General features: G+C 35.1%; 1 protein-coding gene across 5 annotated transcripts in view; it reads left to right on the top strand.

Annotated features, from left to right (window-relative positions):
• sol (small optic lobes) overlaps nt 1-26,194 on the top strand; it is a 567,383-nt gene that overhangs the window by 80,533 nt on the left and 460,656 nt on the right. For all 5 annotated transcript variants that reach the window (XR_010952752.1, XR_010952751.1, XR_010952753.1 and 2 more), the window contains one exon: nt 3,890-4,703. Coding sequence is in view for 2 of the 5 variants with exons in the window: in XM_067782436.1 (XP_067638537.1) it covers nt 3,890-4,703 (814 nt within the window). In the remaining 3 variants the exon portion in view is untranslated. The remainder of the gene's footprint in view (nt 1-3,889; nt 4,704-26,194) is intronic.

Raw genomic sequence — 26,194 nt, 5'->3', positions numbered from 1 at the left:
TTTTACGCAGCAAATTCAATTTGGGTTGCTCTCATACAAGTTTTATGTGCTTGAGACATTTTTGACAGAAAATGACTTGCGTGCGTTGGTATTAGGTTGGCATGTTAGTCATAGAAGGGCCGGTGCCACGCCCATTTTTTAAATTTGTGGTTTTTCCTATTTATTGTTATAAATCTACTTGGGAAATGAAATAACATTGATATAAAGCTGTTTTTTGCAAAGATATAGCTTATTTTATTCGTCCACGACCCTTTTAAACATTTTTATATAAAAGTGGGCGGGGTCCTTAACCGATTTCGTTAATTTTTCTGCAAACCATTCCTTATAGTAAAGGCAAGCTCTCTGCCGAATTTTGTTACGATAGGTTTAACGATTTTTGATTTATGATTAATAATATTTGTAAAATTGATTTTAACACAATGGGGCGGTGCCACGCCCATTTTAAAAATTTTTTTCAAATTTTTATCAAGAGTGTCAATATCAGTCCACATGTCAAATTTCAACATTCTAAGTGTATTATTTACTAAATTATCGGGGTTTTTGTGTTTTCCAAAATGTTATATATATAAAAAGTGGGCGTGGTTATCATCCGATTTCGCTCATTTTCAATCATTTCAAACCAATCTATTCTGGGTCCAGATAAGCTCGTGTACCAAATTTGGTGAATATATCTCAACATTTACTCAAGTTATCGTGTTAACGGGCAGACGTACGGACGGACATGGCTCAATCAAATTTTTTTTCGATACTGATGATTTTGATATATGGAAGTCTATATCTATCTCAATACCTTTATACCTTTACAACCAACCGTTATCCAATCAAAGTTATAATACCCTGTGTACAAGTACAGCTGGGTATAAAAAAAACATATCGTAAAACAGGCGTATCTCAAAAATTCTGCTTAACAGGTCGTATCTTAGCGAAATAAATACCTATCTGATAGAGTTGGGTCGTTTTGTTCTGAACTTGTTCAATTGACCGGGTCTCTCAACTGAACAAGTGAACTAGATCTTCGATTTCGGTTCTATTTGTTCTTTTAGTTCATTTGTTCTTTTAGTTCGTTTTATCTAATGTTATTCTTTCTCTCTTCTCGTTCGCGAACATTGTAAATTCATACATACATACGCAGAAATTCACAGTGAGCACGAATGTCGATGATGCCACTTACACTAAAGATATGTCTGGTCATCTTTGTGTGTGGCACTGCTACAACAATATATGTATGGACTATTTATGAAAAACATGTTTTGTAAGAAACTAATTATTAGGGGGACTCATGATAGCATATAAACTTATAAGGTGTAAAATTATATCCATTTACACACGCGGTTATATGAACGCACCTAGTAATACTCTTGATAAACTTGATTGTTGCCAAAAAAATTTGTTTGATTGTTATACAAATTAAAAAATACTAAGATTAAGTGAAAAAACAAAACTAAAACGCCTTTACTTGCTGATGTTGGAGATTTCTGATGAAAATGCCGGCTGTAATGTCTGCAAGGTTGCATTCCTTTAAGTTTACCGCGTTTACACAATGAAATGTGCGCGTAAATTTATACAAATTGTGTAAATGATTTTTCATACAAAATTTGACAGCTCGTTTACGCACTAGATAAATTTATACGTTTACACACTTTATAAGGCATTTATACGGTTACATGAGTCCCCCTATTACATTTATTAAACTTGAAAAGTTCATATTTACAATTTGTGTCTGTACTCTTTCAATTTCCTGGATCTTCCGAAATTTGTAACTTTTTTTGAAGTTAATTATACATATACATATATATTAACTTATTTATTCATAACACATTTAAATATACCTACACAAAGCATTGCTGCATACACACCCCCATCTATACTTGTTGGCTTTTTTCGCGGGTGCGAGCAGCAGTGAACAAATTTGTTTGAAAAAAGAAAAGAGCAGATGAACGAAAAGGACAACTTGTTCGTTCATCAGAAAAAGAACGAAAGATTCAAATCTCTGAAAAGAACGAAAAAGCACAACTCTACTATCTGAGAAGGTCGGATAAAATGCTAACTGCGAAAATTAGTTTTTTGACACAAGAGATATGAGTTTAATTTGATTTAAGTCCTTTTCACAACTCGTAAGACTTGGGCCCGAGTTTTCAGTAGTTGGTAGAGGTAAACTTTAAATATGTTTGATTAAACTCTAGTAACATTTAAACTCCAGTTAAACGACAGGGGGCTTTTTAAATCACAAGTTTACGCCGCCTTTAGGGTAAGCTTTTTTGTACGGCAATATTCGTTTTTCATTATCTAGATAATTTGTAGGTACGGCTACAACTAGACTTTGTTTACCCAACAAACATGGACACACTTTTCTCCATTCTTCTAGTTCTAAGCTTGATATTCAACATCGTTTTTTAATTATTCTCATCCCCGATAGTTCTCAAGTTGATATCAAGCACCATTCTCCAATCACTATCCAACCTTTGAAAAATTTGAAATTTTGTAAAGTTTATAGTTCTCGAGTTGATCTCCAACATCGTTCTCAAATTATTCTCTAATCCTGAAGAGATTTTTAAAAATTTATAGTTCTGAATATCAAGCCAATTTCTCCAGTTCATGTCCTACCTTGGGTGTAAAGTTGTAATGGGTTTGAAAAAAAAAAACACGCTGATTTTCCAGTTGAGCCACGTTTAGAAACCACGTTTGAGATTTTAGATGTATGGTAGTTATCAACATGATCTGTAATGGTACTCAAGCGCAAATGCTTATTGAGTACATATTGAGTACATACGCTGTGACCAACTAAGTAAAACGTATAAATTAAAAAATAATGATCGCCAGAGAAAATATAAGTTTTTTATAAACGTAAATGTAAAAATAATGTAGCTTTGGAATGTGTTCAATTTTATATTTTACAATAAAAACGAACAGAACGCAAATAACTAATAGGTTGACTAGAGCCCCCCAGCGGGTTAGGGCGACTGCCTGTCGTAAGAGGCGACTAAAATTCCAAATTGATTCAAGGGATTGTCAGCCCAATTTATAGCTTCTGCAACCCAGTTATCAACCTCACCTACCCGTGGCGAATCCTGTTTCTTTAGCAGCTGAGGCTCTGGCGACCCAAATTCCTCATGGTGGCAGGGGGTGGTAGGGCGGGATGGCCTAGAAGGTTTCATGTGGTCATACTAAATCGTTCCCGAGATGGTCGGGATAGTACCTTAATGGTGCATGTTACCGGAACGTGCCGGATCTGCAAAGGACCATCAACATCGATAACACTCCCCTGAACCTTCGGGGAGTGTCCTTATCGCTACAACAACAACAGGTTGACGAAAGTTTAGTTAAAGTTTACAGGGATCCTGCCAAGGGTTTAAGCGTATTTCAACTCACAAACTGAGTTGAACTTGTACCGAATACCCGGGCCTTAAAGTTGTAAACTATATAAATATATAAAACTATGTTGTAGTGTACCGATCTAAATCCTTTTCAAATTGTGAAAAGGCATTAAATTAAATTAAATTCATATCACTTCTGTCAAAAAATTTATTTTTTCAACTGGGCTTCTCAGATACAGCTTTATTAACGATTTCGCGGAGATTCGGCCTTTTTCACAGAATGTCCTTGTTAACAACCCTTATATTAGAATAGCTTAATATACTACGTAAGTTTATATTGGGTTGATGAAAAAACCGCACCTTTTTCTAAAATCCACACATTAACACTTAGGAGAGAAAATATTAAATTTGTGTTATTCCATCTTTTCCCAAAAATGTGGAACGATTTTGAGTTTTTTAGATCAACCTAATACATAAGTACATATAAATGTTTGGTTAATGATTATATTTAAAAATAACTGTTAGGAAAAACACTTATATATTATGTTCAATTGTCATACATGCTGCTTCGACAGGAACAGGAACTCTGCAATCTTCATCCATCAATAATATGCAGTACCTAAGAAATGCAGCCGTTGTTGGAAATTATAACAGTCTCAAGCAAAGAGGAAATTTTACAATAACAACGCTCTCGAGAAGAAGTGAAGTAGAAACTGACGGGAATAATTGTTCATTTCCAACAGCCAGCCTCTTGATTGCTGTTAATGACTGGGCTACGCCTAAATCTATCAAAACTGTAACTCCGAGTGATAAAGACATATCCGTTAGAAGTAGCGGTAAAAATATCCACTTTGAGGAAGCTAATAGAATATGCAAAACTTCACAGTTACAAAAAAGTATCTATGAAAATTTAAAACAGGAAACAAGTAATAAATCACAACCTATATATGAAAACAATGAGGTCATTCAAAATACAAACAAAACTGTCAATACCAACTCCTTAAATGCGATTTCATACCATGGAGAGTATAACCAGCCCATATACGCAATGGTCAATAAAAATAAAAAAATAAAAAAACAAAATGTTTCATCAGATGACTTACCACCGAAAGGTTGTTTTCCTAATAAAATAAACAATATGTCGGAACAACTGAATATAGTGAAAAATTGTTCCGAAGCAAAATGTAAAGGATCTATTGCTACATATGGTGCTATAGCGGAAACTATGACTTCTAATGAAACTGTTTCGAATAGTAATTATGCGAAAATAGATGTTGTCGATATTAGCGCTGCTTTAATAACTTCAGATCCAAAAGAGGATACCAATACCGAACACTCAATTTATGCCAAAGTGTGGAAAGGCCCTCGCAAAACAAGTGAATCTAAAATGTATGACATATTTTTTACTAGCTCCAATGCATGCTGCATGCTTTTTTAATACTGCTTACAAATATTTATAAATAAGATATTTTACTGCCGAATATAAATATTGAGTTGCTTGAATGATAAATGACATTAGGCTGATTTCAAAGAGGACTAATTTAGCTATTCGAAAACTTCATAGAAAGTGAAAAATGACATCCGTGTGAAACGTAGATACATGAATAATAACAGTTGAAGCATCGCGTATTTTTTTTATTTCGTATGGGAATATTTTCGATCCTCTGATTTGAATAAGTATCTAATGGGTTAGACCAAGTTTACGTATAAACAACGAGATTATCTTCATACGTTTCCTTTCGTACTGTGTTGAGTTATTGAGTTGACACCGGAGGTGGAGTTACTGGTGACGACACTATTTCGTGACGCCGTGGCACAGCATGGCGCCACCAGATGCTGTCGGTGGCGCCATACTGTACTTTTTAAGTATGAGTAATGGAAGTTTAGAAACCACGAACTTGAGTTTTGTACTTTTAGTAACCGTTTTCTTTACTATTTTGCTTGCCATTATGTACAGAAAAGTTCAAATTATGTACTGGCAACGCTTCAACTTCCCCTATAACTGCTAAAAGCTTTAGGAACGACAACTCTTGATAGCTGCTGTGTGTTTTTTTTAATTTCGTAGTTAATAGTTTAGGTTTATTATAGTTGAATGTTTCGCAAAAAAAATATTAGACAGCATTGAAGAAAATAAATAGTATTACAAAAGATCAACTGATCTAGAAAACTAAAGTATATTGTGACAAAGCATAGTTAACTATAATAAAACACAACTTGAACAGTGTTAACAGTCATTTAATCTATTAACAGATTTATTCGGTTATTATCTGGTTCAAAACCGTACTTACCAGCAATGGAACGTCCGGTAACAAGGTAGAAAAGTGCTATGAAATAGTTAAAGTCACAACCATTAACATAGAACTCAGATGAATGTAGCTTCCTCAAGTTCGCATGCTGAATTACCAGCAGCTACCGCCATCAACTCAGTTTAGCCAGTAGCGCCAATAACACTAAACTCGTGCCTTATGCTACGTTTCCACCAAACCCAAACTCCGTGTTTGCCAACTCTTTTATGCAAAATATCTCTTTGCAGAAATGCATCTTTTGATTTTTTGCTTTCGCATTATTGGTACCGAAGTTAAAACGCGTTTTTCGATAGCTTTCGCGATATTTTTAGACATGTTTTAACAGTCTTACGAAACTGGCAAACACGGAGTTTGGGTTTGGTGGAAACGTAGTATTACACAAATATCACAAATATCATTCGACTCTATGGCGCATGTAACGCCACCAACTTATTGGTGTATAGTGCTAACTGATTGAGCTGATACCGGCCTTGGCGTTCGTGTAATGGTGTCAACACCACAAAGAATGCGCCAATACCCTGGCTTATTTGTATTTAACTCCTAATCGATAATTAATTTACAAGATTTCCCAAATTAAACTTTGAGAGACGGTTGTCGGGTTTCATCCCTAGATGGAAGCACGAAAAAAAGAAAAACCCTTAAACAAAGGGTAAGCAATATGGGTGATATAGATTTGACAGATAATAATCTAGCTTCTAGGAATGGGGCATATGTGAACGTGTAGCTTAACTTTTGGGAATTTCTTGTGGATTCTTACATGTGTAAAAATCGCCTTACTCCTCAAGTCTAAACGTTTAAGAAAATCAAAAAAAATAAAATGAGTTAGTAAATCTAAATTTGAGCGGACTCGAACATTATATACCCAGCGTGTGGTCTCATATATAGGTACATGTAGGGACAAGTCCTGGGTTACCCTCGCGACATTTGCACCCATTTAAACCTACATAAAAGACAACATGAGCAGCGCACTGAATGCATTTTTATTGGAATGCTTCATACCATACAAATTTCAGGGACCTAAACATTTAAGTACTTATATATGACTATATATTAAGCGGTTCGGAGGCGATAAGAGATTGAAGTAATTTTGTAATGCCTGCGAAAACATGCACAACTTAGGAGAAAATTTATATTCCTTTACGTAAATTCTAAGTGGAGAGACTGAAGGTGAAAGAAGACCTTATGCTCGTAGTTTAACGAAATCTGAAATATCTTTTTAAAACGTTGGATATAAGCTAAGGCGACCGCCGTGGTGTGATGGTAGCATGCTCCGTCTATTATACCGAGATCCTGGGTTCACGCCCCGGGCACAGCAAGATCAAAATTTTAGAACAGGTTTTTTAAATTAGAAGAACATTTTTCTAAGCTGGGTCGCCCCTCAGAAGTGTTTGGCAAGCACTCTCGAGTGTATTTCTGCCATGGAAAGCTCTCAGTGAAAACTCATCTGCCTTGCAGATGCCGTTCGCAGTCGGCATAAAACAAGTAGGTCCCGTCCCGCCAATTTGTAGGAAAAATTAAAAGGAGCACGACGCAAATTGGAATAGAAGCTCTACCTAAAATCTCTTCGAAGGTTATCGCGCCTTGCATTTATTTTTTTTTATAGCTAAGGTACGGCCACGGACGCGACATTACGCGTGCGATACTTTTTTTCAAAGAATAACACTATTTGATATTGAAAACATACATATATTCTTTGCGACACATACCTCAAATTTTAGGTCTTGAAATTTCGAATACGCTTTCAAAATCCGGGATAGGGGCCACAAATTTTTCATAAGGGGAGACAGGAACTGCCACTTTCCAATGGGGTTATTTATTGATCGAAAAAGTACATTTTTGTGCTTTTAATGATATATAAATATTAGATTTAAGCGCCCGTTACTCATACTTAACATAGACTTGACTTGCGAACTGTCGCTTAGGGTTCTGTTTAATGAGCTTTGCCTTTATCTGATTGGCGGTCGTCTTGGTGTTGGTAGCGTGCTCCGCCTACCACACCGAAGATCCTGGGTTCACGCCCCGGGCAAAGCAACATAAAAATTTAAAAAACAAGTTTTTTTCAATTAGAAGAAAGGTTTTCTAAGCGGGGCGTCCCTCGGCAGTGATTTGGCAAGCACTCCGAGTGTGTTTCTGCCATGAAAGGCTTCTTAGTGAAAACTCTTATGCCTTGCAGATGCCGTTTGGAGCCGGCATAAAACATGTAGTTCCCGCTTCGCCAAATTGTAGGAAAAATTCCTTTTAACGCACGCAATTGGAAGAGAAACTCAGCCTAAAATCTCTTCGGAGGTTATCGCGCCTTACATTGATTGATTAATCTAACTGGTTACGCAGCATTAGAAATACTTGACTTGACATAGAAGTTTGTTGATTTGTGATTTTTTACGTAAGTTCTAAGTGGCGTCGGCATTTTTGGATGCCATTTATGCTTTTAAACTTTATTTTGATATTTCTTTGAAAAGGCTGGCATTTATTTGAGAGCAAATACATACGTTTATTTGCGTATTTCTTTTAATTTTTGGGAAAAATTAGGAACTATGCAGATAGTATGGCCTAAGTGAAGTATATTATAATTATAGTATATTAGCCTATTATAGTATGGCAAGTCAAGTCAAGTCTATCCTAAGTATGAGTAATGGAAGTTTAGAAACCACGAACTTGAGTTTGTACTTTTAGTAACCGTTTTCTTTACTATTTTGCTTGCCATTATGCACAGAAGAGTTCAAACTAAGAGGCCATAAATAATTTGCATTCAAAAACTCATGAATATAATCAATCCATTGAAATTCGGATTAAATATTTCGATTTTACCATTTCGAGTAAACAAATATTTGTACTGCAACGAACGATTTTAAAAGCAGATAAAAATCAAAATAAAGATGCAAGGCACTGTTTTCTTTTGTGTCGTATGAAATCGTTTGCATAAACCAATAAAAACTAAAATAATCTTTAAAACTTGTATCCTCTTGGAATCAGAACTGATTTTAGATTTTCCTCAAGTAAACGGGTCTGGAACGATATGTCGTAAATTAAAATTCCGATACACGAAAAGTCAAAAAAAATAAATCGATATAGAAATTTCGAAAAATGCGTTAATTCACTACCAAAGACCGACAAAGGGATGGATTATATGTATATGTAGATTTCTGAAAAAAAAAAAATCATCAAATTTTAAAAAAGGGGCGTGGCACCGCCCATAGTAAGAATAAGAAATGTTCAAAGTTATGCAAACCCTTAATTTAAAGCCATTGAAGATATCGTGTTTAAATTTGGCATACAAATTTGCAAAATCGGTTTGCGAGCACACCCACTTAAAACTTTCTTTTTCTTAAGTACAATGGTAATAAAAAATTTAACACCTTCGCGGTATATAATTAAATTTTACTGTTATTTAACTTCAGTCATTACCAAAGTACCAAAAAAAAAGAAAAGAATTTAAATGGAGGTGGCGCCGCCGCTTTTTTGGGCAATTACTCTGTAATGCTATTAATGCCATAAATTGAACAACCATCGACCAATCCTAACGAAATTTGGAATAACAATTGTTTTTAAACAAAAAACATAATAGAAATTTAATAAAAATCTTGTTCGACTTCGATATTAAGTCATTTGAGAAGAATATTGTTTCTATGACCGTAACTGTTTAGCTGCTTACAGTAGACGATATTTGGATATGTATGGATAGTATGTTTCAACTTTCATATAATTTAATGTTTTCTTTATATATTTCCTTAATATATGCGCGAATCCCACCAAGAACCGAAAATAAAAAGTCGTCAGACTTTATTTCTTTAGCATGGTATTAAAGGTTAAATATGTGTATGATGTGGAAACAAAATAATTAATAGTTTTTACTTAATATTTAAAATTCATGAGCCTATTACCGGTTTATAATAATTGAATAGCGTCGAGCTGTTCAGACGTGTTTTTGTTTGCTCTTCCGTTTTTTCTTTAAATCGATTGTCTCTAATGAGATATTGTTTTTTAATAATTGCCTTTTGAACGCTGTGTAAAAGTTATTAGACTGTGATAGTGACTCTTTAATTTTCCCGTAAATTCTCAAAAATTGGGAATTTAAGTAATAAAATGATAATGTCAACAAACAACAATTCACATTAGAAGCTTTGTTTAACGTGATTTCATCTCTTCGCGCCGAGAATGCCCGTGTGTATAGTTTAGTTAGTGCACTAAAAAAATATAACAACAAACGGGTGTCGGAAATTTAAACAAGTAAGGAAGGCTAAGTTCGGGTGTAACCGAACATTACATACTCAGCTGAGAGCTTTGGAGACAAAATAAGGGAAAATCACCATGTAGGAAAATGAACCTAGGGTAGCCCTGGAATGTGTTTATATGATGACATGGGTATCAAATGGAAGGTATTAAAGAGTATTTTAAAAGGGAGTGGGCCATAGTTCTATAGGTGGTCGCCATTTCGGGTTGTCGCCATAAAGGTGGACCAGGGGTGACTCTAGAATGTGTTTGTACGATATGGGTATCAAATGAAAGGTGTTAATGAGTATTTTAAAAGGGAGTGGGCCTTATTTCTATAGGTGGTCGCCATTTCGAGTTATCGCCATAAAGGTGGACCTGGAGTGACTCTAGAATGTGTTTGTACGATATGGGTATCAAATGAAAGGTGGTAATGAGTATTTTAAAAGGGAGTGATCCTTAGTTCTATAGGTGGCCGCCTTTTTGAGATATCGCCATAAAGGTGGACCAGGGGTGACTCTAGAATGCGTTTGTACGAAATGGGTATAAAATGAAAGGTGTTAATGAGTATTTTAAAAGGGAGTGGGCCTTATTTCTATAGGTGGTCGCCATTTCGGGTTGTCGCCATAAAGGTGGACCAGGGGTGACTCTAGAATGTGTTTGTACGATATGGGTATCAAATGAAAGGTGTTAATGAGTATTTTAAAAGGGAGTGGGCCTTATTTCTATAGGTGGTCGCCATTTCGAGTTATCGCCATAAAGGTGGACCTGGAGTGACTCTAGAATGTGTTTGTACGACATGGGTATCAAATCAAAGGTGTTAATAAGTATTTTAAAAGGGAGTCGGCCTTAGTTCTATAGGTGGGCGACTTTTCGAGATATCGCAATAAAGGTGGACCAAAGGTGACTATAGAATGTGTTTGTACGATATGGGTATAAAATGAAAGGTGTTAATGAGTATTTTAAAAGGGAGTGGGCCATAGTTCTATAGGTGGTCGCCATTTCGGGTTGTCGCCATAAAGGTGGACCAGGGGTGACTCTAGAATGTGTTTGTACGATATGGGTATCAAATGAAAGGTGTTAATGAGTATTTTAAAAGGGAGTGATCCTTAGTTCTATAGGTGGCCGCCTTTTTGAGATATCGTCATAAAGGTGGACCAGGGGTGACTCTAGAATGTGTTTGTACGATATGGGTATCAAATGAATGGTGTTAATGGGTATTTTAAAAGGGAGAGGGCCCTAGTTCTACAGGTGGACGCCTTTCGAGATGTCGCCATAAAGGTGGACCTGGAGTGACTCTAGAATGTGTTTGTACGATATGGGTGTCAAATCAAAGGTGTTAATAAGTATTTTAAAAGGGAGTCGGCCTTAGTTCTATAGGTGGGCGACTTTTCGAGATATCGCAATAAAGGTGGACCAAAGGTGACTATAGAATGTGTTTGTACGATATGGGTATAAAATGAAAGTTGTTAATGAGTATTTTAAAAGGGAGTGGGCCATAGTTCTATAGGTGGTTGCCATTTCGGGTTGTCGCCATAAAGGTGGACCAGGGGTGACTCTAGAATGTGTTTGTATATGGGAATCAAATGAAAGGTGTTAATGAGTATTTTAAAAGGGAGTGGGCCTTAGTTCTAAAGGTGCACGCCTTTTCGAGATATCGCCGTAAAGGTGGACCAGGGGTGTCTCTAGAATTTGTACGATATGGGTATTCTAGTGTTGAGTGGAATTCACCTCACTTCAAACACGCTTAACGGTACAAATATACTTACAAACAAACGTTCATATTTAATTGACCCAGATAACCACCATGAGTTCATTCGCATTTGCAAAATCGACCAATTCATTGATGCGTCATACCAAACTGCTCAAGCGCGGATCATATTGACAATATGTAGGTCAATATAATAATTTGCTGACAAACCATTTCTCATTATTCAGTCATGCACCTCTAGTATGTAAAGAACTTTTGTATAAATAGAAATGCATTTCGTCAGTAAAGAAGCATCGCTTTTTAACGCTACTCATCAGCGTTCGTCTCTCAATCATTTTTAACTTTCTTTACAGTATCAAATGAAAGGTGTTAATGAGTATTTTAAAAGGGAGTGGGCCTTAGTTCTATATGTGGACGCCTTTTCGAGATATCGCCATAAAGGTGGACCAGGGGTGACCCTATAATGCGTTTGTACGATATGGGTATCAAATTAAAGGTACTAATGAGGGCCCTTAGTTGTATATGTGAAGGCGTTTTCGAGATATCGACCAAAATATGGACCAGGGTGACCCAGAACATCATCTGTCCGGTACCGCTAATTTATTTATATATGTAATACCACGATACTGTTCCTGCCAAGATTCAAAGGGCTTTTGATTTCACTTTTTCATTTTCTTCTACTTAATATGGTAGGTGTGACACCCATTTTACAAAGTTTTTTCCAAAGTTATGTTTTGCATCAATAAACCAATCCAATTACCAAGTTTCATCCATTTTTTCATATTTGGTATAGAATTATGTCATTTTTTTAATATTTCGTAATTTTGGTTATCGAAAAAGTGGCCGTGGTGGAAGTCGGATTTCGGCAATTTTTTATACCAAGATAAGGTGAGTTCAGAAAGATACGTGAACTAAGTTTAGTAAAGATATATCGATTTTTGCTCAAGTTATCGTGTTAACGGCCGAGCGGAAGGACAGACTGTCGACTGTGTATAAAAACTGGGCGTGGCTTCAATCGATTTCGCCCATTTTCACAGAAGACAGTTATCGTCATAGAATCTATGCTCCTACCAAATTTCACAAGGATTGGTAAATTTTTTTGGCGTGAAAAGTATTCTAGACAAATTAAATGAAAAAGGTCCGCCACGCCCATTTTGAAATTTTCTTTTATTTTTGTATTTTGTTGCACCATATCATTACTGGAGTTGAATGTTGACATAATTTACTTATATACTGTAAAGATATTCAATTTTTTTGGGAAAATTTGTCTTAAAAAAATTTTTTTTTAAAAAGTGGGCGTCTGTGAGCTCTGCTCAGCTGTGTATAAAAATGAATTTGAGACGATACGGTTGCCGGCTCTTAATAATGAAGTTCTTGATCCAATGTACAATCAAATAAAATAACACCATATTTAGCGGTATTTATTTGACAAAGATCATACGATGACCAAAAACTAAAATTTAATGTGAAAATCCATTTATGCTAAAAAGCAATGAGCAAAGAAAACAGTTAGGTAAAATATTCAGCAATTCATTTAAACATGTAAACATATGTACATGTGTATACATAAGTACATAAGTAGAGCGGTAAATAAAATTCAATTATAGCCGTTGTTTTTAACACGCGTATATCCGTTTACGCTTAAACTTTATATGGACTGCTAAGCGACAAACTTTAAATACACCTCTGAAATTGCTGCGCATGAATTTTGTCCTACTAAATTTCAATTCGCATTATACTCAGATGTAACTGAAATATGTGTCTTTGTTTCACCCTCTACACTAATTCTATGTATTCTATGTGTGCCCACAATTCATCGCAACTGATTCAGCTATATGTTATACCCTATGGCCATCAGAGCGTTGTGTCTCCGCTTTTCGGTACACCCTGTTGCTGTAGCTAGTTGTTTAACCACAGCCGCTAGATGGATCTCCTAAGCATTATCTAAGCGAGTATAGGCGTTTTTTTTCACGCGCAAACGAAACGTATACGCGTGTGAAAAAAACACGGCTTATATTAGCCGTGTTTTTTTTTACACGTAAACGTCTATAATATTAAACTTTATATGGACTGCTAAGCGTCAAACTTTAAATACACCTCTGAAATTGCTGCGCATAAAATGTGTACAACTAAATTTCAATACGCATTATACTCAGATGTAACTGCAATACGTGTTTTTGTTTCACCCTCTACACTAATTCTATGTATTTCATGTGTGTCCACAGTTCATCGCAACTGATTTAGCTATATGTTATACCCTATGGCCATCAGAGGGTTGTGTCTCCGCTTTTCGGTACACCCTGTGGCTTTAGCTAGTTATTTAACCACTGCTGCTACATGGGTCTCCTAAGCATTATCTAAGCAAACGTAAACGTATACGCGTGTATAAAAAACCACGGCTATTATTAGTTACAATTCAAGCAGAGAATCCTAAGTTAGAGTGGAGCAGAAAGCGCAATTCTTAACACTCCCACTCGCTTTCGTTATAATAAAAAAAATCAAGTGTCAATCATTGCACATTTATTGATGAGCATATTGAATCGGTCATTCGGCAATGCTTTGGTCAGAAAATCGGCGAGTGGTCTTCAGTTGGCACGAACTCCACGTTAATCTGACTTTTTCGTTGCATATCACACGTATAAAAGTATTGTACGTCGATATGCTTCGTTCGCTATGAAGACTCTGGAGTTTTAACTAACGTGATTGATCTTTGGTTGTCGCATTTAATTAAAGTAGGACTATACTGATTGTACCCAAGTCTGCCAGCAGTTTGCGTAACCATGCAGCGAATTTTGTTGCTGCACAAAGAGCGACAAATTCAGCTTCAGTCGTAGAGGTAGCCGTCACGCTCTGTTTTTTAGAACTCCACGCAACTGGCCCTCCACTGAGAAAGGCCATCCAATCTGAAGTACTGCGACGAGTATCAACATCACCTCCCCAGTCGGCATCGCAGAACAAACTTAATTTAGTATCACGTGTACCAATTGCAAAAACTATACCCCGCGCGAGAAATTTGCTAAAGGAATTTAGCTTATTTCACGCCACCCGTTTAATTTTGTATAAATACATATCTAATATGTAAGTGTGACACAAAACAAAAATTTCGAGTAGAATAGAGGATACCTTCATAAAAAATAAAATAAAAATATAAAAAAATTATGTAATGAGAAAGAACGCAGAGTTTACTAAAAAAATGTTTAATTAAAGAAAAAAAATAAAGTACTTAAATTGCGAAAAAATTAAGTGAAGTGAACAAACAGCTCCATACAAACAAGGCAATAATTGCACTTAGACTTTTTTCCGGGTTTTAATGTGATCATTGTGCAAATATGAAGATTCTAATGTTCGGATATTTAATGTTGGGTTTCCCATTGAGATCAATGTACGTAATTAATTTGTATTAAATTTGTAAACACTCCATTTCATTAATATATATGACCATATCTACCATAAAATATCGTCTGTGGATAATATAATACTAAGATATAACAAAGCAGAATAAATTAGGAAGAAAAGAAAAACAAACAAAAACATTGAAATTATTTACGCAAACATATTTACTAAAATAAAATTGATTTCATAACTTTAAGCGACACAAACAAATTAGGGTTATGGGATCTAAGCATCCGATTAATGGATATATAATCCAACAAAGTTAGCCTAATAATAAATATAGTGGGTAATATACTGCCTATGCAATACGGCCGCTATGATGCCGGTTGCCGCTTTGAACTAAAATCAAAAACGTTTTTGGGACGTTTTTTTGTTTCGTAATTAGCATAAAAGGCAATTGCCATCATCCGGTGGCAAAATCCTGAGGCAGATAAATAATTTTGCATGTGAATGCAACAACAACGATTTGAGCCAGATAAATCCAGATAGAAGTCTGGTTCAATTTGAGATCCAGATAATTTGTTAATTACTTCTTTTTAGTTTGGCAACGCTGCCTTTAATAAACCTAATTTTTTAAAAATAGATGTCGCTGCTTAACCTTTCGCCGTATGAGTTAATTGAAAAACGGCGACGACATCTGCCTATCACATTTCACGTGTGCAATTTCACGACATCTGCTTCTCAAGTCTCTCAATGATCCAGAGCATTCCCGTGAGAATTGAGCGTGAGCCGGAGCTGTAAAACTCACTGGAAGACGGCAAATATAAAAAATGTAATGTTATATTTTTGTAACTTTTTTGTTTGTTCAGTATAATACGTATTTTATCTAAAATGAGGATTAAATCTGCAGATACAAAAACATTTTCGCGCAAATTTGCCATTAATTGTTATAAATAAATTAGTTACTTTCAACAAAAGTTAACTCATTATTTGTGATTTCATGTTTTTTTGAAAACAACTAAAATAAAAAACAAAGTGTCTGTTAAATAAAGACTTATGTATTTACGTGTAAGTGAAATTTGTCACAAAAAATGGGGCGGTCAAAAATTAATTCTATTTAAGATTTTTTAGTTTTAGATTTTGGTACGCCACAAATTATTTTGGAACAATTTTTTAGGATGTTGGTAGAGGCTATTATAGGTAAGTGGCAACAATAGGAAACCATATTTGTATGTAGGTGAAACATTTGTGCTTTCGGATTTAGCGGGGATAAATAAAATTTGAAATTTACATTAGAACACTTAGATAATTGTTCCCAAAGACGGCGCGCTTGTGCATAAAGGTTTAGGTCTTTGAAATTCACATTAGAACACTTAGATAATTGTTCCCAAAGATGGCACGCTTGTGCACGAAAATGAATTACGATATTTGTATGAATTGTTCGAATTTACAAAAAAAATTTCTATTAATTATAAATAAATAGAGTAATATTTGTTAACAAAAATAGGCATATGCACTGCGACTGATCAATACGAATCGATTCATATAACTTTTGTATGATTTTACGTATGCTAAGTATTTGAAAGAACCTGTCAATTGATTGTATGGAAATTTTGTTAGCGTATTAATATATAGATAGTGGGTAATATACTGCCTTTTTTTTTGTTCAGTATAAGACGTAATTTATCTAAAATGAGGATACATTAAATCTGCAAATGCAAAAACATTTTCGGGCAAATTTGCCATTAATTGTTATAAACAAATTAGTTAGTTTCAACTAAAGTTAACTCACTATTTGTGATTTCATGTTTTTTTGAAAACAACTAAAATAAAAAACAAAGAATGTGTTAAATAAAGACTTATATATTTACGTGTAAGTGAAATTTGCCACAAAAAATGGGCCGGTCAAAAATTAATTATATTTAAGATTTTTTGGTACGCTACAAATTATTTTGGAACAATTTTTTAGGATTTTGGTAGAGGCTATTATAGGTAAGTGGCAACAATGGGAAACCATATTTGTATGTAGGTGAAACATTTGTGCTTTCGAATTTAGCGGGGATACATACAATTTGAAATTCACATTAGAACACTTAGATAATTGTTCCCAAAGACAGCGCGCTTGTGCACAAAGGTTTAGGTCTTTGAAATTCGCATTAGATCACTTAGATAATTGTTCCCAAAGATGGCGAGCTTGTGCACGAAAATAAATTACGATATTTGTATGAATTGTTCGAATTTACAAAAAACTTTTTGTATTAATTATAAACAAATACAGCAATATTTGTTAACAAAATAGGCCTATGCACTGCGGCTGATCAATACGAATTGATTCATATAACTTTTATCTGATTTTGCGTATGCTAAGTATGCGAAACAGCCTGTCAATTAATTGTATGGAAATTTTGTTAGCGTATTAATATATAGAAGTGGGTAATATGCTGCCTATGCAATACGACCGCTATGATGCCGGTTGCCGCTTTGATCTAAAATCAAAGACGTTTTTCGGACGTTTTTTTGTTTCGTAATTAGCATAAAAGGCAATATAAAAAATGTAATGTTATATTTTTGTAACTTTTTTTTTTGTTCAGTATAAGACGTACTTTATCTAAAATAAGGATTAAATCTGCAAATACAAAAACATTTTGGGTCAAATTTGCCATTAATTGTTACAAATAAATTAGTTAGTTTCAACAAAAGTTAACTCATTATTTGTGATTTCATGTTTTTTTTTTAAAACAACTAAAATAAAAAACAAAGAATCTGTTAAATAAAGACTTATGTATTTACGTGTAAATGAAATATGCCACAAAAAATGGGCCGGTCAAAAATTAATTCTATTTAAGATTTTTTGGTACGCTACAAATTATTTTGGAACAATTTATTAGGATTTTGGTAGAGGCTATTATAGGTAAGTGGCAACAATGGGAAACCATATTTGTATGTAGGTGAAACATTTGTGCTTTCGAATTTAGCGGGGATACATAAAATTTGAAATTCACATTAGAACACTTAGATAATTGTTCCCAAAGACGGTGCGCTTTTGTATAAAGGTTAAGGTCTTTGAAATTCGCATTAGAACACTTAGATAATTGTTCCCAAAGATGGCGCGCTTGTGCACGAAAATAAATTACGATATTTATATGAATTGTTCGAATTTACAAAAAACTTTTTCTCTTAATTATAAACAAATAGAGTATTATTTGTTAACAAAAATAGGCCTATGCACTGCGGCTGATCAATACGAATCGATTCATATAACTTTTATATGATTTTACATATGCTAAGTATGCGAAACAGCCTGTCAATTAATTGTATGGAAATTTTGTTAGCGTATTAATATATAGATGTACATAAGTGAACCAATGGCCTCGCGATAGGGAAAGTTTTTAGTTTTTTGTTGCTCAATCTCCTTGTTTGCAAATTAAATGCCTGGTTCCGCAGGTATCGAAACTGGAACGCAATCAAGGTGGTAGAATCTTTCCAATACGCGTTTGGTGTATGCACTCTGAAAAATTTTAAGTTTACGTTTATCACGATCTCTCAAAATTTGGAAGCCTACAAAAAATTCTGCTTCTTTGGAAACAATTTCAAATTCTGCATTCAAATCGACAAAAAAGTTTTCGATGAATGTCTTATTATTCCCGCAAAGTAAACCATCATCGACATAAAGTGTATGAATAAATAAATAGAATTTTTGTTACAAGTAAAAACACATGTGTCTGCTATAGATTGATTAAATCCATAAGACAGTAAAAACTCAACAATTCGTTTGTTCCACTGCTTGGATGCTTGCTTGAGACCATACAGACCTTTATTTAATAAACACACCCGGTTATCCTTCTCAAAGCCATAAGGTTGCTCCATGTAAATTGTTTCTTCTACAATACCATGTAAAAATGCGGTTTCTACGTCGAATTGAAAAATCTCGAAATCTTCTGCTGCTGCAAAAGCTAAAATAGCTCGAACTGAATCGTATCGTACAATGGGTGAGAACACTTCATTGTAATCAACACCTGGCTTTAAAAAGATCCACAGCTCCATTTGCCTTAAATTTCTTTTTGAACACCCAGCGATTTGAAATTACGCGCATGTACAGCGTGCGGGATACAAGCGTCCAAGTATTGGCTTTGTGCAACGCCTCTATTTCTTCATTAATCGCAGCAAGCCACATGTTTAGGTTGAACTGGCCGGTCCATGAGGACCTCACATAACTAAATAAGTCCGCAGTGTTAAGCCACATGTTTGCTTCGTCGCAACGCAAAGCTTCTTCTAAATTTGTTGGCTCAATTTCAGCTATACACACTTCTCCCACTGTCTCTTTTTCATCGGTAATTTCGTTGCCCTCTTGGCTACGTTTTCGTATTAAGTATGGGCTTCGAGGAATGGGAAGCCTTGGATTTTTGTAAACTTTTTGTTCACAGTCATGTTTGCCTACCTTGATTTCTTGCTCAACATATTTCGGTTCCCTCACTTCATGCACGCCGTCATGACACTCGTTGAATATCACATCTCGTCTGATAAAAATCTTTCTTCCATATGGCTCGTAAACTCTATAAGCTTTACTTGCGTCATTATAACCAATTAGCATACCCTTGATAGAATTTTTCTCCCACTTGGTTCTTTGCTCCTTTGGAATATGCATTTAAACTTCAGTGCCAAAAACACGAAGATGTGATACCGATGGCTTCGTTCCAAACGACTTCTCATATGGCGTTGCACCGCCAATTACACCTGATGCCGTTCTGTTCTTCAAATATACAGCAGTATTTGTAGCTTTGCCCATAGATGTAGAGGCAAATTTTTCATATGTAGCATAGCTTTCGCGGCTTCAACTACCGTCCTATTCTGCCGTTCTATGAACCCATTTTGTTCAGGAGCTCTTGACGTAGTTACGTCGTGCTTTATACCCTTTTTAAGGAGAATATTTTCGACATACTCATTGCAGAACTCTAGTCCGCCATCAGATCGCAAAAGGTTGATTTTATGCCCAGCTGCTTCAACATCAGTACAGAATTTCATCAAGTTGACTAAAACATCTGTTTTATATTTTAAAAAATATACGAAACTATATTTCGAAAAATCATTTTTAAATAGCACGAAATAATTTGCTCCACCTATTGAAGGCGTACTCATCTTACCACATAAGTCAACATGAAAAACCTCACCAGCTTTGGTAGCATGTCGCGCACCAGATTTGGGAAAACTGAAGCGATGCTGTTTTCCGCAGACGCATCCTTCACAAAATGGATTTGATACACCTATATCTTCTATGTGAATACCTCTTACAATTTCTTTGGTCGACATTTCTTTGAGAGTTTCAAAGTTCACGTGCCCTAAACGCTCATGCCATACACGCAATGAAGTTGACGCTGCGTTTAATTCGCTTTCTTTTATTGCCTTTAAACCCATCTTGTATAACCTGTCATCGCGTTCTCCATTAGCTATAATTGACCGATTTTTCTCAAAGGGCACCAGCTTTCCACCTTCAGCGAAAATAACTTTAATACCTTTCTCTGTCACTCTGGATACAGATATAAAATTTCTGTCCAAATCGGGAACAAACACGTCTTTAATTAAGCAAATCTCTTTAGTTGCCTCTGTTAGAACTTTTATGTAACCTATGGCCTTCACTTCCATCCATCTCCCACTTTAACTTGGCACGCACCTTTTGAAAGGGATCGGAAATTATGGAAAAGTTCTTGAAATGACATATGATCGGTAGCACCCCAATCTGCATACCGCTCGCTCATCATTGATTTTCATTTCCGTGTTTTTGGAATGTAAAACGAATAAATGCTTTGCTGATGGACCTACCGTACTAACCGAAGCTTTCGTTGTACTTTCCTTCTGAACTGACATAGAATGACTGTTGGACCTCTCATTTCGACCTTTTTGCTTACCTGTTTGTTGCCGCTTGTATCATTCCCTTGCCCAGTGCCCTTGTTTGCACAATAATTGAACTTCCCTGGTCGCCGTTTTCCCTTGTTGCCTTGAAGCACATATGCAGCTTTTGTTTCTTTGTTTTCTTCAGCTGAACGTGAATTAATGAGAGACTCTTCATTTATTAGATGATCAGTGAGACGATCGAGATTTTGTTCAGCTCGTTGTACTGCATACCAAGGTGTCCTCACATGATCAAATTTCGGTGGTAAGCTGCTTAAAATTTTTGCTATGATCATGGGTTCCTTTTGCTCAAGGTCCAGGTCTTTCAACCTCTGTGCTAGCGAGGTTACCTTAGCAATAAAATTAGACACATTTTCATCCTCAATCATTTTGTAATTGAGAAATTTTTCTAATAAAATTTGAGCGGATTGGTCACTTTTTTCTGAATGAACCACATGAAGACGTGACCACATCTGTGCTGCAGTTGTGCAGTTAGTCATATACTTTAACTGATCTAACTCCAAACCTTTCATTATGAATGCTTGCGCCTCAGCATCCTTCTCGTCCCATTCTTGTGCGTTTGTGTCCGGTCTAGCAATTTTTCCTAATACGTAGCTCTTCAGTTTGTTTTCGGTCATGTAGATTTCCATTTGCCGTCGCCACAATTGATAATTCGCGACATTAAAACGATGTATATGGTACACTCTTGATTCTACCATTTTTTGAATTATGCGAACCTCAGAGTTAGCACTGGCGATGTTATGCTCTTTCGGAGCCTCGGAGTTAGCGTTGGTCATGGTGGCTTTTTCAGGAGCCTCAACGATGCTGATATTTTCTTCCTTAGTCTTGGTATCGCTTTACATTCGAATTTTCTTACTGTAGATTTTATTTTGCTTTAGCGTGGATCTGGGCCCATAACCTTTTGATCCAATGTACAAGCAAATAGAATAACACCGTATTTAGCGGTTTGCAAATATGAATTTATTTGACAAAGATCATACGATGACTAAAAACTAAAATTTAATGTGAAAATCCATTTATGCTAAAAAGCAATGAGCAAAGAAAACAGTTAGGTAAAATATTCAGCAATTCATTTAAACATGTAAACATATGTACATGTGCATACATAAGTACATAAGTAGAGCGGTAAATAAAATTCAATTATATTATTAGTTACAATTCAAGCAGAGAATCCTAAGTTAGAGTGGAGCAGAAAGCGCAATTCCCAACAGAAGTAAAAAGCCTGCGTAATTCTATTGACCTTTCTTTCGACAAACTTTTTAGTAACAACATTACGGTCACAAACAATATTGCCTCTACTGTTATTGAATTCTAAAAACTGTGCAGCCATAATTCCACCAGCTGCTGTTCTCCATGCTCCATCCCCTCCGCCTAATATTAGTAATGGCGAAATTCCTACAGAAGCTGATGCTAATGTTAATGCTCGTAAAGTAAATGCTATTGTAAATCCTATTGTTGGCACTACATATTGTAACAAATTTACTGCAAATCCTCTTATTTGCAAGCTTCTGCTAGCGTTCGAATCACTAAACTGTTGAATAAATAACTCCACTATTCAATAATGCAAAATGGCCTTTATTAAAGTTCTTCACAATAACACTACTATTGCTCGCAAGATAGCGTCTTAAATCAAAATGATTGTCGTGCCTCTACTGTTGCTGCCTTTTGTACAGTCTGATTTCCTCGTTGCATAGTTCTAGGCTTTTCTATTCTAGAATTTACTAGTTAGTTATCTGCTATAAAATTACTACGTTTATAGCTTCTCATATGCGCGTGTGTTTGTGAGTGATACTTGCACAAACCCTTGCCTACTTTTGGGAGCATCTCAGATATATGCATGTGTTTATGCGTTTTCTCTCCGCTGCTTGTATGGATATATGCGTAGACATAATTATTCATTTGTTGATGTGCATACAATTCACCGCTTAGTATCGCTTAGAGATTGATTGATTGATTTATTAATTTAGTAATAATAGGATTACTAGTAATTACATTGATATTATTTACAAAATTTGGATATGCTATTTTCTTACAAAATCTATACATTTTCTCTTGAATGATTTAATATTTTGCTCTTGTTTGATGTCTTCGCTTAATGTATTGAATATTTTAAACCCTTTATAAAATATAATATTTTGCGATGATGTTTTGCTATACTTCTGTAATCTTATGTCTTTAACGTTTCTCAGCCCATATGGTTGCACTTCTCCAACATAGAGGACCTTCTCTGCTATGTAGTCTGGCATTTTTCCGATAGTAGTCTGGTATACAAACATAATTGTATTCAGCTCTAGTCACTGCCGCACATTCAACCATTTCAGTGTATCAAGCATCAGCTGTACGAATGTACATCTACCACATTTTAATATTATTCGCATAGCTCTATCCTGTAGCTTTTGCATTCTATCAATTTGCGAGTTATTACAACACGAATACAGTATAGTCGAACAATACTCAAAATGTGGTTTAAGTATTGTGTTATAAATTTTTATTGTATTTAGCACAGATAATTCTTTTCAGAAAACCAAGTTTTTTTCCTATTTTTTTGCACGCGTTTTCCATGTGAGGAGAAAACAGAAGACCATTGTCTATTATAACACCGAGGTATTTAATGTTATCTACTTTCTCAATCATTTGCCCGTTTATTTCGATACTCTCTTCACTGCTCATATTAATTTCCGTTAGTTTCGTTTTTTGCTCATTTAATTTAAGTTTATTCATTTTTAGCCATGTACTCATTTCGGTAATGTCTTGTGCTAATTTATTTTTACATTCTCTCGGAGTTTCACCTACGCTGTATATTAATGTGTCATCGGCATATAACATGACTTCGCTGCATTTTACCACATTGCCTATATCGTTTATATATATTATGAATAATAATGCACCAAGAATTGAGCCTTGCGGGACTCCTGGGTTCACATTTAGGTAGTCGGATTCATACCCTTTCACTACTGTGCGCTGCATTCTATTTGTTAGGTAGGACCTAAACCAGTTCAGTTCACTATTTTGAACTCTGTCTATTGTTTCAAAAGTCCTCTTAAAGTCTAGAAAAAGGGCCATGACTTTTTTATTTTCATATCGTTTCCACTCACTTACTACATGGTTTACAGCTGTTTCACACGAGTATTTCTTTCTGAACCCCGATTGGTATTTCATAAACAATTTATTCAATTCAAAGTGGTTTTCTAACTGTATTTTGACAGTTTTTTCAAGAACTTTCTCTAACGTCTTTAATGAGTTTATGGGTCTGAACTCATCACAGTTTACTGCCTTATTAATTTTTTCAAGTGGACTAATCATAGTTTCTTTCCATATATCAGGAAACACTCCTTGCATGAGGGACTCATTTAAAAATTTTCAATAGGGAGTCACCAACTTTATTCCAGTTGTCTAATATCATTTTGGGTTTCACTCTTACATAATCTCTATTATTTTTTAAGGATTTGAATATATTTTTCAATTCTTCTAAACTTATTTTCCTAAATGCTTTTGTGGTTTTATCTACATATTGCACATGGTCAATCGAATCTCTTATGTTCTGTACACTTTCAACAAAAAATTTATTGAACTCATTAGACAAGGTCGTTTCATCACAGTATTTTTTATCGTTAAATATCACATAGTCAATTTGCTTTTTGTTCTGTTTTAATACTAATTTTTTGATCTCATTCCACATTTGTTTTTGATCTTTCTCTTCTACAATTCTTTTGTTTACGTAGTTCTTTTTTGCTTTAATAACTTCCTTATTGTAATTGTTTCTTGCACTTTTGTAATTTATCCATCTCTGGGTTGTACCTATTCTTTTAGTTTCTTGATACAGATCATATTTCATCTTCCTTAGACTCCGGAGATGGTTGTTGTACCAATCATTTATTTTTTTCCCGCATGGAATAACTTTCTTCTTCATAAACATCTTTATTGTATTTTCGAAGCTTTCATCGAATAATTTAGCACCACTGTGCACATCATCACTTAACAAGGTTAGGTTTTGCCTGCCTAACTCGTGAGCAAATTTGTCTTTGTCATATTTAAAATATATTATTTCTTCAAATGTTGTACTACGCTCAGTTTTCTTAAAGTTTATATTGAACTCAATGAGCTCGTGATCTGATATTTTTAGGTAACTATTTACCCTCACGTCTATTGCTTGAATGTTACTAATTATATAGTCTATTAGAGTTTTCGAGTAACTGGTTACGCGGGTATGTTTTTTCACATGTTGCTTTAGACCATTGTCATTCAAAAAACTCTCTATATTTCTTTTATACCTTCCTCGCTTATTCCAGTCAATGTTAAAATCTCCTGCTATCATTATATTGCCTGACCACTCCATTATTTCTTAAATTTTTTCATGAAAAATTTCACAGAATTCCTTTTCGGAGCTCCTGGGTGATCTATACACAGCCACAATAATCAAGTCAATATTTCCACGCTTGCATCTACATGCTAACAACCACATCTTTGATTGGATCGAGTGTTCTAGTACCTTTGTAACTTTCCAATTGCTTTTATAATATAATGTCACTCCTCCGGTATGTATGGAGTTAGGTACACAACTTTCGCTTTTGTACCCCGGTAAATTTATTTCGTTTTCTTCGACACAAGCCGTCATATGTGTTTCAGTTAGAATAAGAAAATCCATTTCACTGCTGCCAATTAGAATTTCTATATGCTCGAGATTGTTCATAAGCCCTTGTATGTTTGTGCAAATTCCACTAACATTTGCTAATTGCTAATAACCTATTCTTTTCTTTTTTGCATCGAGCTTATTCAAATAAACTGGACACAACTTACTGGTAGTTACATGACTTTCGTCGAGTCCAAGCTTCAGCTTCTTATTTGCCCTTACACAGTTGATACATTTATTTATCACACTCATTTGTTTTATGTTTGCCCAAGCATTTCAGACACACTTCATCATTTTTACATTCTGCAGCCTTGTGATTGAACCCAAGACATTTTTAGCAACGTATCACATCAACACCATCATATACATTACACCTATCCCATCCGACATTAATCTTTTCATTAGTTAGGACCTTTGGAAACGAATCGACATCGGTCTCAATTATCGCATTGTAGTATTTATTATTACCTTTTTTTATTTCATACGTCGTTACGTACTTTAAGTGGCTTTTTTCGAGTATGCCGTTTTGCATTCTTAATTTTTCAATTAGCTCTGTCTCCTCATGTTTAAAGCTCATACGTGAGATTACAAACCTGGGGTTTATTCTACTTGGAACTTTAACTTCATAATCATCACCGATATTTTTTTGTAGTGCACATTTAATTTTTTCCCGCCCAGTGTTATCTTCGCTTTCTATAATAACAACGCCGTTTTGTTTATTTTCTATATTTGAAATCTTAAGTTGCTTTGGATCCACCTTTTTATTCAAATCTTCTCTTGTTTT

The sequence above is a fragment of the Eurosta solidaginis genome, chromosome 4 (genome assembly GCF_040869045.1).
Source record: "Eurosta solidaginis isolate ZX-2024a chromosome 4, ASM4086904v1, whole genome shotgun sequence".
NCBI classification, from domain to species: domain Eukaryota; kingdom Metazoa; phylum Arthropoda; class Insecta; order Diptera; family Tephritidae; genus Eurosta; species Eurosta solidaginis.
This window is presented reverse-complemented; position numbering and strand designations above follow the sequence as displayed.